This window comes from Colius striatus, chromosome 2, assembly GCF_028858725.1.
Source record: "Colius striatus isolate bColStr4 chromosome 2, bColStr4.1.hap1, whole genome shotgun sequence".
Taxonomy (NCBI): Eukaryota; Metazoa; Chordata; class Aves; order Coliiformes; family Coliidae; genus Colius; species Colius striatus.
Window position 1 is genome coordinate 85,425,568 of NC_084760.1, and position 17,221 is coordinate 85,442,788.

Genomic DNA, 17,221 nt, shown 5'->3' on the forward strand with positions numbered 1-17,221 from the left:
TGATCTCACCATTTACATAGATGAGAGGTTTTTACTACCACTCACTGCAGTACTCATCTGCTTTTCATATAAAAGAGTTGAAAACCACCAAGCACTCAGGAGATTCATGGCATGTCACATTTTTCACGTTGTAGAGGACAAGTGTCTATTTTGTTTTTCCACTAAAATGGAGCCCTACTGATGGCTAAAGCAAAACTTCAAAATTAAAGGTTTGCACTGTTTGCTGAAGATGACTAGAATGTGGATTCTAAAATGCTCATCTGGCAGTCTTTTCCAGTCTTCTGAAGGACACAGTTAATTTTCAGCACTAACATCACTAAAATATTATTTGCCAAAGAGCTCCAGCAGCAATCACAATCCCAGCAGCTGCATCAACACATGAGAATTCTGAAACTCCCTCTGTCTACAGTGTATAGTAGATGGAATTTTATTTTTTCAGGGTGAGCAAAGTTGAAGCATTTCTATCCTTCAATTCTTCTTCTGTTTGGAGGTCACTAACTCAACATTAATTTATCACAAAGACTGTCCTTTCTACAGCAGACAAAAGTAAGAAGACCAAGCTCTCCCTTTAAATTCTAGAAACGAGTTTAGCGAAACTGCCCAGACCACTTCTTAATGGACTGAGTCCTTCCTGTGGTGTTCTTTACACTTTACACTCACTCATCCTTTACATATAGACTTGCTTCAATGCTTCAAGTGTTTACATGCTTTAGATCCACACTTTCTAACTAGCTGCTTCATCAAACGTGAAACGGGGTAATAAGGCATTTTAAAGTTTTTGCCTGAATTATATTATCCTATCATATTGTTGTATTATGGAATAACAGTAGTCAAGGATCTTTTAATTCCTGCTGCTCTTAACTCTTGTTCTGTTTCATACTAACTCACTAAAAATCTCTCAGCTACCTGCACATTCTGCTAATTCACAGAAGGACTGTAACTTCTAAAGAATCTTTTACCCACACAACAAATGACCAGTTGGCTGGATTCAGTCGTAAGAAACAATACCTGAATGATGTATTAGGAACACTTTTTATAAGATGAGCTTGCAGCCTCAAACAAGTAAATAGCAAAAATGACTTTAAAAACTTCTCCCACTTCCAATAAGGTCACAAAAAAATCCAGGGCAAAACAAAGAAAAGTTGGTCTCAGTGAGTTGCTTAAATAAGCATCCTGGATCCCAGTGGTGCTTCAGCAGCTGCATCTCTCTTTCACCTCATGTCCTCAACGTGTATCCTAGCTGCCAACGTTAGCCTAGTTTCCTCCTAACTAGGAAGTAATACAGGACATTTGAATTTGCTTATCTTTTACAAAACCTTCACATTCAGTACACAAAGAGCTGTCTGTGACTGTTCATCCATTTACTTCCATTAAATTTAAAGACTTATATTCCCTGACGTATTGAGATGACCTCTCACTGACTAAATAGTACGCCACTAAAAACAAGCAGCATCTTCCAAGATACACACACTGTCATTTCTTTTTGTGACTGCGTCAGGAGAATGAATCGTCTCCTACCCAACAGCTTCCCCTTACAACCACAGCTCCAGTAAGTCAATCAAAGCAGTCCTTCCCTCATCCACTCAAATGGCAATACACGTAACGCACACAACTGGGATGCCTGTAGGGAATTATCATTGGCTTTGTTCTTAAAACTCCAAAGCAGTAGGAATCAAAATTCAGTGAGTGCGGGCATTTATTCTTCATTATCCAGTTTTATGAGTTTGAATTTTGTTAAAATTGACGTTCTGGAAGAACAGTTATAACTAAACTAACAACTGAACTCTCTTTCAGTAGATCAAGAGACTGTTATGGTTTACTTTGTTCTACTACAAAAAAAACCTCCTGTTGATTGAAACTTTGAGCAAAATATCTAGATCGAGCTCTATCCACTGCTTCACTTCTATACATTGGGATTAATACATGGCAGAATTTACTGCTTTTCTGACCAACAGATAGATTACTATATTAATTTGAGGATTAACAGAAAGGCTCTGGAGTATCTCAACTCTTACATGACTGTGTGAATATTAAATAAGTCAGTGATAGTTCCTTGCAAAGAGGACAATTTTCAATTTTTAATAAAGAATCACAACTACTAGACTTTATTCTCTCCCCATTACCTTATGCGAGTTCATTGTCCTCCTGCCTGTCATCTCAACACATCTTTTAAAATTATGTCATCAAATTGAAAGATCAGTGTGTTACTATGTATGAGGTCTCCTCTTCAGGACACAGGATTACAAGTGGATTCAAGGCGCATAACTGAGAAGCACTGACCATACTGAATAACTCCCCTTTGAGCACTTACTCTTTTTATTTAGACTGTTTCTTCCCATTCTCAATTACATGATGTTTCCCTCTGTCACTTTAAACCAGCAACAGGTCTTATGTCTACATCCTGCAACTTCAATCATGCAGTTTTGCAACTGACAACGGACCAGAATTTATATTAAATTATTAAAATTATAGTTCTCTTGTTAGTAAAAGTGTAAACTTCTCGTTCTATGCATTTAGGATTTTTAAGTACCATTAGATGCCAAATGTTTGTTTGGTTTGTTACTCTCTGGAGGCGAATACGCACCTAAATACCCAATGATACATGACAGTGGTTTTCTGGTGCTTTTTATCTTCAGAGGATTTCCAGCAAGTTCACAATGTCGATCTGCATCTGAGAATTTTAAAGAATAAAACTCAGTTTAAATATTTTACCATCACAAATATAATTAGGACATACCAACCAGTTTTTGACTTGCATTTTTACCACAAATCTCATTCTTCCTTTTAGCACATGCTCTTCTTTTTTTCATTAGTGCTAATAATGATGGATATTTAAAGGCGGGTCAAATCCTCATTCATGCAAGCGATGGGGGTTTTAAAACATTTTTTTTTAAAGTTAATGTAAATCCCAACACAAATGTGATGACAATTTTTGCTTACAAGGTCTTTTTGGAGGCAGTCAGCTAGGCAAACAAAACACAAATGAAAATATGAGTACTAAAATAAAAACAGCTCTGGCTATTAAATGTAATTTACATTGAATTCTCCATTGTTTTCTATCAGCCTGTCTGGCTCTAAATGGGGTCATACAGAGGTAAGGTCTTCAAGTTGGGACTACCCACTTCTGTCGTGTCTTACTTGCATGGTACAGTGGTCATATAATTCTTGATACATAAAACAAAACATGAGGGCTATCATAGAAAGATGAAGCTTTAAAAAATCCCACAATAACAACAAAAAAAACCCCTTTTACTATAAACTTTTGAACAAAACGTTCAATTGTAACAAATTATGGCAGACCTCAAAGGTCACAAAGTTGGTAACTTCCTGCAAAGTAAATGAGAACAAGCAATTCACGTAACTACCTTAAATTTGATGCTACAACTATGAACTCACATCTTTAAAGGCACTGGGAATACTCAAGTGGAGAAGCTGTCCAAAACATAAAAGTGGTAATATGAAGATATTCATACTTGACAGTGGAGTCAATCAACCCAAGGCAAAGAAAAAATCCCTCAAAAAGAAATCATAGGACATTAAGTTTCAGTAAATAGTTGCAGGAGTACAACTGTCTTTGTGCAGGAGTACAACAGAAGTATACTTTTTTTTAAGCTACTCAGAATAATTGGGTTATTTGTCTTCCAAGACCTACCTAATCCTTATATATCCAGTATCCCTAAAACACAGCTATTTTGTTTTGTACAAAATCACATTCATAAGTCGATTGTGTAGACCTAGAATTCTCTCACATGGAATTGCTTCCTATATATACATATTTACATGCACACCTTTTTTTGTATAGGTTCCACACCTGCATATGCAGATTTGCATTTCTAACGAGATTTACAGGATCTAGATATTACAAATGGATTGTAAGAATTGTAATTCCACTTCATATCCACCTTACATTTTACCAATGTGTTCCTGTTTACTTCATGCCAGCACATCAGATGGAGTACACAATCACACAATGAAGGTAAGACACTACTTAGGACAATTTATGGTGTCTTTATATATTCTATCTAACTCTGTGCAAAAAACACGTAGGTCACAAAACCACAACAAAGACTGAAATAAGAATTTCAGTATGTTCACAGATGTTTTCAGTGCAGCAGACAATGCAGAACTGATGTCAACATATTAAGGAATCTACTTGAAATTCTGGAAAAGCTAGCTGGAGTCTGGGCAGTCTAAAGGTTCCAGAGACCTAATACTGAGTATGACTTAATTGTTTTATCTTAATAACACAATACATTGTTCTCAGCGGAAAAAAAAAAAAAAAGCACTGAACCTGGTGCCCAGAATATTTTTAATATTCCATAACACTTGAACTATTTCAAGTGACAGAGTAGAATGATGTGTCTCCACTGTCTCCATTAGTAAAATAAGCACAGACTATACAGCAAGTATTTTATATTTACTTTGGGAAGAGCAAAGCATTGCCTAAGAAGCAATTAACAAGAAAATTTTCCATCTACATGTCTTTACCATGAAAAGAGATGCTGAATCATAGTGAGATATTAATATGAGAATACAGAGTGCAAAGAGAGCACAATTTCCATGCTTTAGGCAAAGCATGTTCACCAAAGGTACCAGGTGGGTATTCCAAAGCACATCTATCTATTAAAACAGGTTAATACTTTTTAGGGCAACAAACTTTTATCTACAATATGGTACTTTCATAAAAGTATAACAAAGTTTATGATCTTTATGCACTACACACAGAAAGCCACAAAAGTTAGACTGCATCACTCTCAAGTGTAAAACCATCGAATTACATTTCAGTAGGAAGTTGTCAAAAATGAAAAACAAGACCTAAAATAAAATATAAGCTTCCACATGAACAATAAAAATCATAGTAGCATCAGTGAAATAGTGGAAGCTAGGAAAAAAAAAAGTTTTGTACTTGACAGTGAATTTTTTCAAACACCAAAAGCAGTAAATGTTCTAGTGCTTGTATCAATAGGAGATGATCAAGGTGTGAGGAAAATATACAAAAAAGATAAAGGCACAGCAGAGAAGTGAATGCTTACTTTGCATCAGCATTCACTGCAGAAGAATTTAAAGTAGCTCACTCCCAAAATCCTTTTACAAGGAAAATAGGAGAATTGTCAGATCAAAGTGTTCATAGGAAATACTTCAAAACAAACTGGTTAATGAATAAAAACAAGTTACCAGGACCAGGTAGAATTCATCCAAATGGAAATTGTTGAGCATGTACACTACTAGTGTTTAACTGATGCTTAAACTGGTCTTGGTTCAAGAGAACAAAACCATGGCAAATAATGATAACATTCTTCACTAAGCAGGTCTGCAGGTCACCAAAAGGGCTGAACTATTAATAGCAGCATACAGTTAAATATGGAAACATGAAAGGGGCCAACAAAAGAGCTTGTAAAGGGAAAATACGTTTAATGTGTTCACATTATTCAGTGGTGTGTCCTTGCAACGAGGATGACTGCATGCTGGGCTGTACTACTATAAAACCTCTTCCCCTTAGGCCTTGTGAAACCACATCCAGACCCCGTGCTGAGTTCTGGGATCCCTACTACAAAAGGAATATGTACATCCCGGAGCAAGTCCAGCTATTGAAGAGTCACCAAGCTGCTTGGGGGCTGGAGTAGAGGACACAGAGTCTGAGGGAACTGTGTCTGGTCAGCCTAGAGATGAGAAGACCAACTTGATTGCCATCTGTAACTACCTAGTGACGGAGCATAGAGAAGACTGAGCCAGAGGTACACAGCGACAGGACAACACGCTATTGCTGTCTGTGGCAACAGACACAACCTGGGAGATGGTAAATTCTTGCTAGAATGTAAAGAAAACATTATTTACTGTGAGGTTGATCAAATACTGGAACAGGTGCCCAGAAAAGCCATGGAGTCTCCCATCCTTGGAGATGCAGCTGTACCAAAGGCCCACGAGCACATGAACTTTATGCAGGGTCTGTTCCTTGCCTACATGTCCTGTAAACCACCAATTGCAAGTGTCATGGGTCTGTGAGGATCTTCTGAAGGAATCCTGACAAGTACATACACAGTTGATCTGACGTCCAATGTGACATTTCAACTAGTTTTTAACAAACTCCATCACTAAATATAGTTGCTGTCCAGATGTTATTGGGTAAAAGTCTTTTTCAAGGATTGTTGATGAACAAGGATTGTTGTTGAAAGGATTGTGTTGAACACCACACATCCTTTGGGGATTACATAGACAATTTTAAACAAACAAAAGATCAGCAAAAGAAGTGACTAGAGAGTTAAGTTTCTTGATAAGAAATTACCAAGTATAATCAAAGCTAAAACTAATTGCAAAGGATATCAGCAGCACGAAGCAATAAACAGAAATTTGTTCTCGTGGGATAAACGACTGGAATGTACATATATAATGATGGGTTCTACGCCACCACCATACAGAAGAGTATTCACGGACTCAGTGTCAACAGTTTCCTAAAAATAGACAATACTGAAGAGTGGTAATTTAAAAATGAATTAAAATTAGGAATGTTAGAAATTATGACAGGAAAATAGAAAACCTGTGACTCTCTCCAAAATTATGTGAAATCTGTATTTTTAAATTTGGGCCTCCATAACCCTAAAGAAGACACAATGCAATTAGAGAAACTCCGGGGAAAGACAGTACACATTCCAGTGTGAAACAGATTCTTTATAAGATTTTAAACAGATCAAGTTTCTAACCTAGAACAGTGGTGACTGTTGTAGGCATTACAGAAATCAGGAATGCTATGGAGATGATAGCCAATGAAGCTTGTTCTTTTATATTTGAAAGGCTTTTAAAATTATTTCCATTTCTTAAACTAGACTTGTAGCTCTCTTAAGCTTAGAGAGAGACTCTCATTGGGGAGTTATTTCTGATATTCCATCATACCTCTATCAAAATTCAGATTATCTAATGAATGTACTTCTGCTCTGTGTATTCCTTGAGGTTTTTTTATTCTTAGAAATCTGGGGAAAAAAACATAGTGTGGTCCTTTCATTGTTTTACTGGCTACTAAAATCTGGCACAAACTGTTTTCAAAGATAACAGTAGAGAAAATATTTTTATCCTAGATGCAGCCAAAAGATCTTCCATAGCTATTAAAATCAAGGATGTAAAACACTGTTTGTGAACCAATACCCACAAATGTCACTCGCTTCAGAAGAACGGACAGTTTTGTGCCTGTAAAACACAGGTTGTATGCCTACAAAGACAAACCAGTAACGTTTTACGTATTCTACTTAATTTTCACTTCTCTTTATCAAACAAGATCGTAAAAAGAAAGAACTGTGCACCAAACGTGGCAGTAAATCTGCAGGTATGAGAAGTTTCCATCATGAACAGTACACTCATTTCCAGATAACTATATGATATAGATAATATATTACCATCTACAGAAAACATTTTGACAATCGTGTCTACATAGTGTAGTTATCAAAATTTAAATTACTATAATTAATACATGTAGTTATAAAACTATATCCAAGCAGGAAAAAAAAAAGCGCCTCACAAATCTTGCATGGTGAAGTAATCAAAGAGAGAGATACATGGCTTGCCGCCATGCATGGATCAACACGCTTGTAAGCGGGAAACAGACCCAATCTTGACAGTGACTGTCTGGAGAAGAATGCCCACTTTGCTTTCTTCTAAATAAGAGGCCTTATACACACAGGACACTTTTGCTTAACTTTCTGAAAAACATGAAATATATTCAAAGTAAAAAGAAAGTATTTTGCCTAATTTAGAGTATGAGAACTTAACTTCCTCTTACCAAAAGAGTACACCAATTCTAATTATTTCTGAAAAACCATCAGACAAATTTGTTGTCAACAACTATTACCTTCTGGCAGAACAAAGCCTGAGATTTCCACGCAGAGTTGTGCTCCTAGCAGGAGATGCTCTGCCTTCTCAACCTCCTGGTGACCATCCCTAGATTGAACTGGGGATGAAAACGCATCACCTCCACTGCCTCCTGCAAGCATCTCGGGAGGGGTCATGCTATATGGTTCATTAATGAGAAAAATCTAATTCTCTGCACTAACTGAAGGAACAAAGAACACAGAACATGACCTTGTTTTTTGCCAGCAGATGTAATGGGCTGAAGGAGATGGTGTGAGTGGAATTACAATAATGAAAACTGTAGTTTCACCTACGAGATGGCTGGGCCTGAAATTTACACTCTCAGAGGCTTCTGTGCCCCTCCAAAACAGAAGTATCTGCAGGTGAGTTCAGGTGGTCTGCAAAAATCAATTTATTTTATGAGCAAGCTCCCACTGGCTTGTTCAGACTTTCTTTCTCAGAACTAGGAATTAGCTCCCTTTACAACCTGGCACTTGAACAAATTGTTTAAGACTAAGAAGACAAAACCTGGTACATTGCTGGGCTAAGTATCCTACCATCCTTCTGTCTTTAGATTTTATGTTTTCTGAGTGTTGGTATGAAGCTTACTACAATATAATTGCAAAATGCGGTTACATTTTCAAGCACGGAGTCAGGTGAATCTGACAAAGCATCTAAGCTATCATTAGACTCAAGTTTCAGCACATCAACATGGAAAACAAACTCCAGATTAGTTCTTGGACATCCAAACTGTCTCATGTCGAATCGCATCATGGGTGACTCGCTACTCAGTATTATAATTACTCAGTGGTATTCAACATTTGAAATCATTACACATTCAAGAACTTTAAAAAATTAAAAGTTACTTGGATCAAGCTATTTGTAGAAAAGAATTCAAGGCATCCTCAGGAAGAGAGTCTGTTTAGTTATAACATTACAATCTATGGAGTGCACTGAACACAGGTCACTAGATGTAAGTCCAGGAACAAAACTAGAAAATTATTTATTTACTTTCTTGTTTTTGCTAGAGTAAGAATATGACAATATCAGTGTGGGTAAGAGCATATGATTCTACAGAGACTGTCAGAATCAGAGTATGTGCATATATGTGTATATACACGTGTGTGTGTAACACACAGAGAAATGTGTTACATGACGTATAATCTGGTTTCCAATATTAGAACATAATTTGAAAGCTGTGTTCCAGAAACCATTGACAATTGTGACTTTTCAATCTGTTAGGTCTAATCAGCATTCAAAAAGATAAAACTGTAAGGTCGAAATTATGCTTTAATTAAGAGAATAATGACAGAGACTACAGGAAGAAAAACCATAACTAAAAACTTTCTCCCTTGATGTTAACTTGTCACTTTTTCAGACAATGGAACAAAGAAGAAGTGCTCACAGCAGTGTCACTCTGATACAAGAATGACTTATTTCCTGCTGAAACCTCAGCTTTTCACTGTTTTAATGCTGAACTATGTCTATAATGTGTTCTAGTATGATGATTAACAGTTGTATGAAATTTTTTTTAACTAAGTTAAAAAGGACCGAGGATGCAGAGAAGGCCGAAGTACTGAATGCCTTCTTTGCTTCAGTCTTTACGGCCAAGGCCGGCCCTCGGGAAGCCTAGTCCAGCAAGGATAACAGGATGGCCAGGACAGCAGAGGACTTGCCCTGGGTGGAAGAGGAAGAAGTTAAAGACTTGTTGGCCAAGCTTAAGGCTCATAAGTCAATGGGTCCTTATGAGATGCATCCTAGAGTGCTGAGGGAGTTGGCTGATGTGGTTAAGCCTCTCTCCATCATATTTGAACAATCATGGAGGACAGGCGAGGTGCCTGAGGACTGAAGAAAGGCCAACATTACTCCAGTCTTCAAAAAGGGCAGAAAGCACAACCCAGGAAACCACAGGCCGGTCAGCTTCACCTCCATCCAGCTATAGAGGTGGTATCTAGCAACAGGACAAGGGGTAATGGGATAAAGCTGGAACACAAAGTTCCATTTAAATATAAGAAAAAACTATTTTACTCTGACAGTGATGGAGCCCTAGCACAGGCTGCTCTAGGAGGGTCACGGAGTCTCCTTCCTTGGGGGTCTTTACAAGACCCGCCTGGACATGTTCCTATGTGACCTGATCTAGCTGAAGCTGCTTCTGCAGCGGGGTTGGACTAGATGGTCTCTAAAGGTCCCTTCCAATCCCTACCATTCTACAATTCTATTCTTCTAAGGATTAAAAATATAATCCTAGTCCAGCCTTAAACACAGTTCTTCCATAAAGTGCAACCCCCTCCCTTTTTTTTTTTATTCTTCCACATAGTGGAGATATGGTTTCCTTAAAGCTGCTCCTGACGTCAAAGCTGCTTTGAAAGAAGACAGAAAATGGCCAACAGGGCAACTAAATAAATTAGACAAGACAATGAACAGAAATATCCACCAGGTTCTGGATGACTGCAGAGGTAGGTGAAGAATTGCTGGTGTTAAAGCAGACAAGGGGAAAAGAACTACTCAAAACCAGATTTCAAGACTCGATGAACTAAATTTCTTACCATTAACACCAAGATCATCAGCATCGCAGTTAAATATGCTGGGAAAACATTTAGCGTTAATCTATAAAAACAGTTACAAAACCATCATCTGATATTCTAAAAAGGTCTCATCAATTCTAATACAATTGACAGTACGATGAGCCAGGATAGCTCATTTTGGAATGCCAAGCATCTGCTCCAAGAACTACATCTACGGAAGACTGGGAAATGCAACCAAGCAGCGTGAGCACTAAAACACCCTCGGTGCAGATACAAAACCTGCTGAAATACTCAGTGACTTTTCAGCAGAACCTACCACACATATGCACAGAGACTGACTCTTGCTTACTCTGGTTGTTCTACAACAATTCAGAATCTTTTGTCATATTACTAGTGAGTTTATCAGTTCTTTGTATTTTTAGCTGCAAAAAGAATAAACGTAATAGAGAATTTTATTTAAAACTAAAATTTCAAACTGGAACAGAGGAAAAAAAGATGCATTTATGATGAAATAATAAACAAGGCTATCACCATCATCTGATCACCACAGTAACAAAGGGCTGTGTTACAAGTCAGATTTAAGTTCTTATGGATCCTCAGCTCTTTATTCCTTGACCAACCCCCCTGCGAAAAAGTAGAATGTGTACAACATATCTATACTTTCTGCCCAGCAAAAGAATGAACAAACAATGTAAAAGCAAACTTCTTTCACACTGCCTAGCAGGAAGCATGTTTTTATATCAAGGCATTGATTTTCCCTCTATGCCCCCAATTGTTTTTTAATGACTGGTTTTTGTAAGTGAATGAGCTAACAGTTACCCCCTTTTCAATTCCTTTGAAGTATTTTCCCAGCCTGAAATCTGTCCCAGGCAGCCAGACTTTATCCACTGTGTTGGTGATATGCTGGACAAATGAAAAATGAAAAGCAAAAGCGTATAGACAAGAAATGTTTATTGAAAAAGAAAATAAAATTAAAAGACAAAAATGAGCGAGAAGCACAGCACACAGAACTAAGAATTAAAAAAACATCTTACATTCCGCCTTAATGGCAGCACAGTTAATAGGGACAAAGGGACGTCTTGCTGCCTGCCGCAGCCGGAGGGTATTTTTGCAGACCTGACGGGCCAGTTTTGTCCAACATGTTGTGTGAAGAAAGAAAGCTTGACGTGTTTTAACCGCCGACTTTGGACTTCCAGTATTACGAACTGGAATCCCCTGCGTGGCCTGCCGGGACATGTGAGTTCTAACATGGGTTTCCTAGAAAAACAAACAAAACATCGTATCACATAATACATTTGATAGCATTAAAAAAATCCCCAGTTTTGAGAAATCCACAAGGCTAATCAAATAATATCTATAAGCACTACACAAAAACTGTCCAACTTGATCAAGAGGACTTTAAACTGAAGGATCTGGAGAGTGGGGGAGAAATGGCAAAGAACAAGCCATCCCATTTGTCAGGGGAACAGGGCAGAGCAGGGAATGCAATTACGAGTGCTCCTTAGCCGCACACTAAGATAAGATACAGAGGGCTGACCACCCTTGAGGAAGTATCAATTCCGGGGATATTCTCTTGCATCCATCCAAGGAAACCTGTGTGTTGGAGTAAGCCCCTGCACTGTCTCTACACCAATGCACATAGCCTGGGGAATAAGCAACAGGAACTGGAGATGTGGGTGTGGATGTGGGGTTACGACCTCATTGCAGTCAGTGAGAAGTGGTAGGGCAGCTCACATGGCTCAAGCACAGCCATGGAAGGCTAGGTATTGTTGAGGAAAGACAGGCCAACAAGGCAAGGAGGTAGAGTTGTTCTCTATGTGAGAGAGCAATTAAGAGTGTATTGAGCTCTGTCTGAGTGGGGATGAGGGTCAGGTTGAATGTTTGTGGGTGAAAATTAAGGGGCAGGGTAATGTAGGTGGATGCTGTTATGGGAGTTTGTTACAGACCACCTGATAAGGAGGAGAAGTTGATGAGGCATTCTACAAACAGCTGAGAGCTGCCTCAGAATCACAAACCCTGGTCCTCATGAGGGACTTCAACCTCCCTGATATTTGCTTGGAAAGCCACACAGCCAAGCACACGCAATTCAGGAGGTTCCTACAGAATGTTGATAACAGCTTCTGGTCACAAATGGTCAAGGAATCAACTGCTGGTGGACCTTGTGCTGGCAAATAAAGAGGGTTTGGTTGAGGATGTGAAGGCTGGAAGCAACCTTAACTGCAGTGATCAGGAGATAACAGAGTTCAATCAAGATCCTGTGTGGAAGAAGCAGGGTACCAAGCAGGACCCTGGATTTCAGGCGAGCTGACTTTGGCCTCTTCAAAGACCTCCTTGGACAGATCTCATGGGATAACATCCTAGATGGTAGAAGTGCACAGGAACAGTGTCCCCCCGCAGTCTTCAAAAAGGGCAAGAAGGAGGACCCAGGAAACAACAGGCCAGTTAGCCTCACCTCCATCCCTGGAAAGGTGATGGAATAACTCATCCTCAAAGTTGTTACTAAACATATGAACGAAAAGATGGTTATCAGGGGGAGTCAACATGAATTCACCAAGGGGTAATCCTGTTTGACCAACCTGATAGCCTTCTATCAGTGCATAACCAGCTCGTTAGACGAGGGGAGAGCAGTGGATGTCATCTACCTTGACTTCAGTAAGGCTTTTGACACTGTCTCCCATAACATCCTCATTAGAAAGCTCAGGCAGTGTGGCTTAGATGAGTGGACAGTGAGGTGTATCTAGAGCTGGCTGAATGACAGAGCCCAGAGGGAGGTGATCAATGGCACAGAATCAAGTTGGAGGCCTGTGGCCAGTAGACTTCCACAGGGCTCAGTTCTGAGGCCAGTCTTGTTCAACATCTTCATCAATGGCCTGGATGAGGAGACAGTGTATCCTCAGCAAGTTCCCTGATGACACCAAACTGGGAGGACTGGCTGATTCCCCAGAAGGCTGTGCTGCCATTCAGCAAGCTCTCGACCGGCTTGAGAGGTGGGCAGAGAGGAACCTCGTGAGGTTCAACAACGACAAGTGTAGAGTCCTGCATCTGGGAAGGAACAACCCCATGCACCAGTACAGGCTGGGGAGCAGCTCTGCAGAGAGAGATCTGGGAGTCCTGGTTGATAATAAACTGAACATAAGCCAGCAATGTGTCCTCTTGGTCAAGAACATCAATGGCATCCTGGGATGCATCAAGAAGACTGTGGCCAGCAGGTCAAGGGAGGTTCTCCTTCCACTCTCCTCTGCCCTGGTGAGGCCTCAGCTGGAGTACTGTGTCCATTTCTGGGCTCCTCAGCTCAAGAGGGACAGAGAACTTCTGGAGAGAGTCAAGCACAGGGCCACCAAGATGATCACGGGACTGAAACATCTTCCTTATGAGGAAAGGCTGTGGAAGCTGGGGCTGTTTAATCTAGAGAAGTGAATCTAGAGAATCTATCTATATGGTGGCTGTCAGGAGGCTGGAGTATCCCTTTTTTCTATTGTATCTAGTGACAGGAAAAGGGGTAACAGGAAGAAGCTGGAACACAAAAAGTTCCATTTAAATATAAGGAAAAACTATGTTACCATAAGGGAGAGGGAGGCCTGGCACAGGCTGCCCAGGGATGGTGTGGAGTCTCCTTCCTTGGAGGTTTTCAAAACCCGTCTGGACATGTTCCTTTGTGACCTGATCCAGGGGGACCTGCTTCTGCAGGGGGGTTGGACTGGATGATCTCTAAAGGTCCCTTCCAACCCTATCATTCTATGAGTCTATGATTTTGTAGATAAAACGCTATTTGATTGACAAGATGATATCGGTCCACCAAAAATGCACGTATTATATGTTAGTTTATCTAAGACTTAGTCAAATAAAGACATGGCAGGACCTAGACACTGACAATTTCTACTTAAGATAGGAAAAGGATTAATAAGTTTTGTAACACTGAAGTTGAATATGTTCCATTAAACAGTCAAATCACAGCAGTCTTGTGATAACACTGTGGGGGTTTTTTTAGGCAAATTTATCTTCACAGTCCTACCTCTGCAGGTTGGCTGGAAGAGAGTTTATCTTCATCTGTCTGTGTGGGCATTTTCAGGCCACCATATTTCTTCCAATAAATCCAGCAAGATGCACACAGTCTACACTGCATATTAGGAGGACCCCAAGAATACCATTGGTGAGATTGTGGAGCTAAGGAGGAGAAAACAGTGCAGGTAAACTGATGCATGCTACTTTAATAAACCCAAATATTGTAATAGATGATTAACATGAACATGTAGCATTATAAAAGCATTACATGAATAAATACGTAATATATTTGACATAAACCTGAAGTTTTAGCTGATTTATTTTTTACAAAAGCAACTCAGAAGTCAACTTCAAGTGGAAATTTCAAAAATGCTTCCCTGTTTAATTCAAAACAAACTGCTTTGTATTACCAAGAACACACTTTCTTCCAGGGAAATACCACCACCACCATCAATAAAAAAGCCCTATAAATCTTCCACTATTTCTAATCTTATCGTGGAAGACAGGCTTGTTGAGCTGCTTGTTATTTATTAGAATTACTTAAGATCTGGGTTTTTTTCCACAAGTTATTTATAAGTACTCACTCTGTATGCAGATTCATATAAGGAAAGGAGAAGTGCATCTCCTATTGACCTTGAAGATGCATCTGTACCTTTTTCTTGCTCATGTTAAGGCTCAGCAGGAAACCCTTAATTGAAACCTTTTTAATAATCTTTCACAAGAAAGCAATTCTTTAAAATAACGTGATTTAGAAGATAACAAACTAAGTAACTGGAACTTTTGATTTACAAAATATAGTTTCAATTTAATTTGTGTCTAAGAGACAGGATATAGCAACGATAAGTGAAGAATTTTTTCAATACTTTCGACTTCTGGATTTTATTACATGTACTCTAGTATGTTGAAGGCTGCTCTTTCCAGAATTCCAACAATGACTATCGGAAACATATGAAATACTAGGAAAAAACACCAACACATCTGTCCCCGCCAAAACAACAGGGGTGTTATGGGGTAGGGTGGAACCCCAAGCCAAGACCCAATAACTCAATACATGAGAAACCAAAAAAAAAACCCCTTTGATTCTGGTATTCTGAAGATAAAGGAGTAAAATATTATTGTCATTATATTAAACTACTTTATCTTTTTGTACTTTCTGAATTGTTAAAAAAAGCCAAAAAACGTGAAGTGCATGTGAAAACTGACGTTTAATCAATATATTGAAGGTAGCTCTAACTGAAGTTATTCCTGTCAGACAAACCACTGAAAATTATCCCCCACAGCACACAAACAAAAGTACATATACCTGTTTGTTTGGTTTTTTTTTTACTCTTATTAAGATTAGTCCAAACACCTAAATTGTTTGAGTTTTTTTTTAAAATATAAAATTTACTTACTATAGCAGCTTTCGCAAGCCCGACCGATCAGTGAGGCTTGTGCCTGGTAAGAGGCTCCCATTGCTCCATTGACTGCAGCAGGTTTCCCATTGTTGCTCGATATTTGATTGGGATTTGGTTTATTGCTTTAATAATAATTAAAAAAAAAAAATTGAAAGTGATTTTACTGATCAGCTAGTCAACATGAAAACAATCAATCAAATTCTGGAAATCTCATATGTGACAATAACAGCTGTAAAATCTGCTCTAAACAACAAGAGTAATTTTTTACTCCTACAGTATTTTCAGCACTTTAAGAGACTCTTGATAGATAAAGAACTGCTTTGATACTGAAGTTTGCTGATCTTTGAGAATGCTCTCACACGGCCTATGCTACTTCAGTCCAAGTAAAGAGACCAAGACTCAGAGTCATGCATTAATCGTACAGAATTTAAGAAGGCATTTCCAGCCAACAGGTTAGGATTTACTAACCCTCACCCTCACAGTGAAACAGTTTTTTCTTATGTTTAAGTGGAACTTTTTGTATTCCAGCTTCATCCCATTACCCCTTGTCCTGTTGCTAGCCAGTACCTCCGTGAAGTAGGCCTTTACAGGACAGTTAATTCAGAGAGAATTAATATAATTAATATAATTAAATTGGCTACTTGAGGAGACATTTGCTGTATCAAATCTCTACTCCAAATGCCACCAAGTCTTTCTCTTGCCTTCTCCTTTTTGACTACATCCATTGAAAGACACTTCCACAATTTTCCAGATATTCTTTATCAATTACCTTGGGCTAAAATTACAAGAGACAGGATTGAGAGACAGTTAAATCTCCCACAGTATGACTTGTTGCTTAGTTACCTTCCAGAGCAGAGAAGCCATGAACTGAAAAGGACTCTCTGGTGATGAGAAAAGAGCCTTGCTTTTACAGGAAATACCTTACAATTAAGTTCAAAAAGGTATTCAGCACTGAGAATCACTTCCACTTAGACTTCAAATACAATAAAATAATTCTTGAAACAAATCCATTTGCCCACAAGTGTCCCAGATTGTACAGTTATCACAGACTTGAGAACCCCTACCATCCTTTTACCATTGACTACAGATTTCAGCTTGACATGGAGACAAAAGGCAAGACGGCAGAAAGACAAAAAATGCAAAAATACTGCATTTCAAAACAGGTTTTGTCATCCAATACAACTAGTCCCTACTGTGAACATGTTGGCAAAAGTCCTGAATTGCCCACATGGACTACGGGAATTAAATTGAAAAAGCATTATGTAAAGACTAAGAATCTTCCAGTTCTCCTAAAGCAGTCACTTCCCTGAAAGGGTTAAGGAACACTCATACTAGAGTTTTCAGCTTTTTGTAAAAGGCATCATTTATTAAAGGCTTGAGCTTCAAACTCACAACATTTCTTCAGAGATGAGATTAAAAGAATGAATTTAGCAGTCTGCTGTTTGCACTATTAAATCTGTT

General features: G+C 38.7%; 1 protein-coding gene across 2 annotated transcripts in view; it reads right to left on the bottom strand.

Moving 5' to 3' along the window:
- MTA3 (metastasis associated 1 family member 3) overlaps window positions 1–17,221 on the bottom strand; it is a 126,617-nt gene that overhangs the window by 38,191 nt on the left and 71,205 nt on the right. For both annotated transcript variants that reach the window (XM_061990035.1, XM_061990036.1), the window contains exons 12-15: window positions 15,758–15,882; window positions 14,374–14,525; window positions 11,396–11,618; window positions 2,585–2,671 (exon numbers count right to left, since the gene is read on the bottom strand). In XM_061990035.1, coding sequence (XP_061846019.1) covers window positions 2,585–2,671; window positions 11,396–11,618; window positions 14,374–14,525; window positions 15,758–15,882 — 587 coding nt within the window. The remainder of the gene's footprint in view (window positions 1–2,584; window positions 2,672–11,395; window positions 11,619–14,373; window positions 14,526–15,757; window positions 15,883–17,221) is intronic.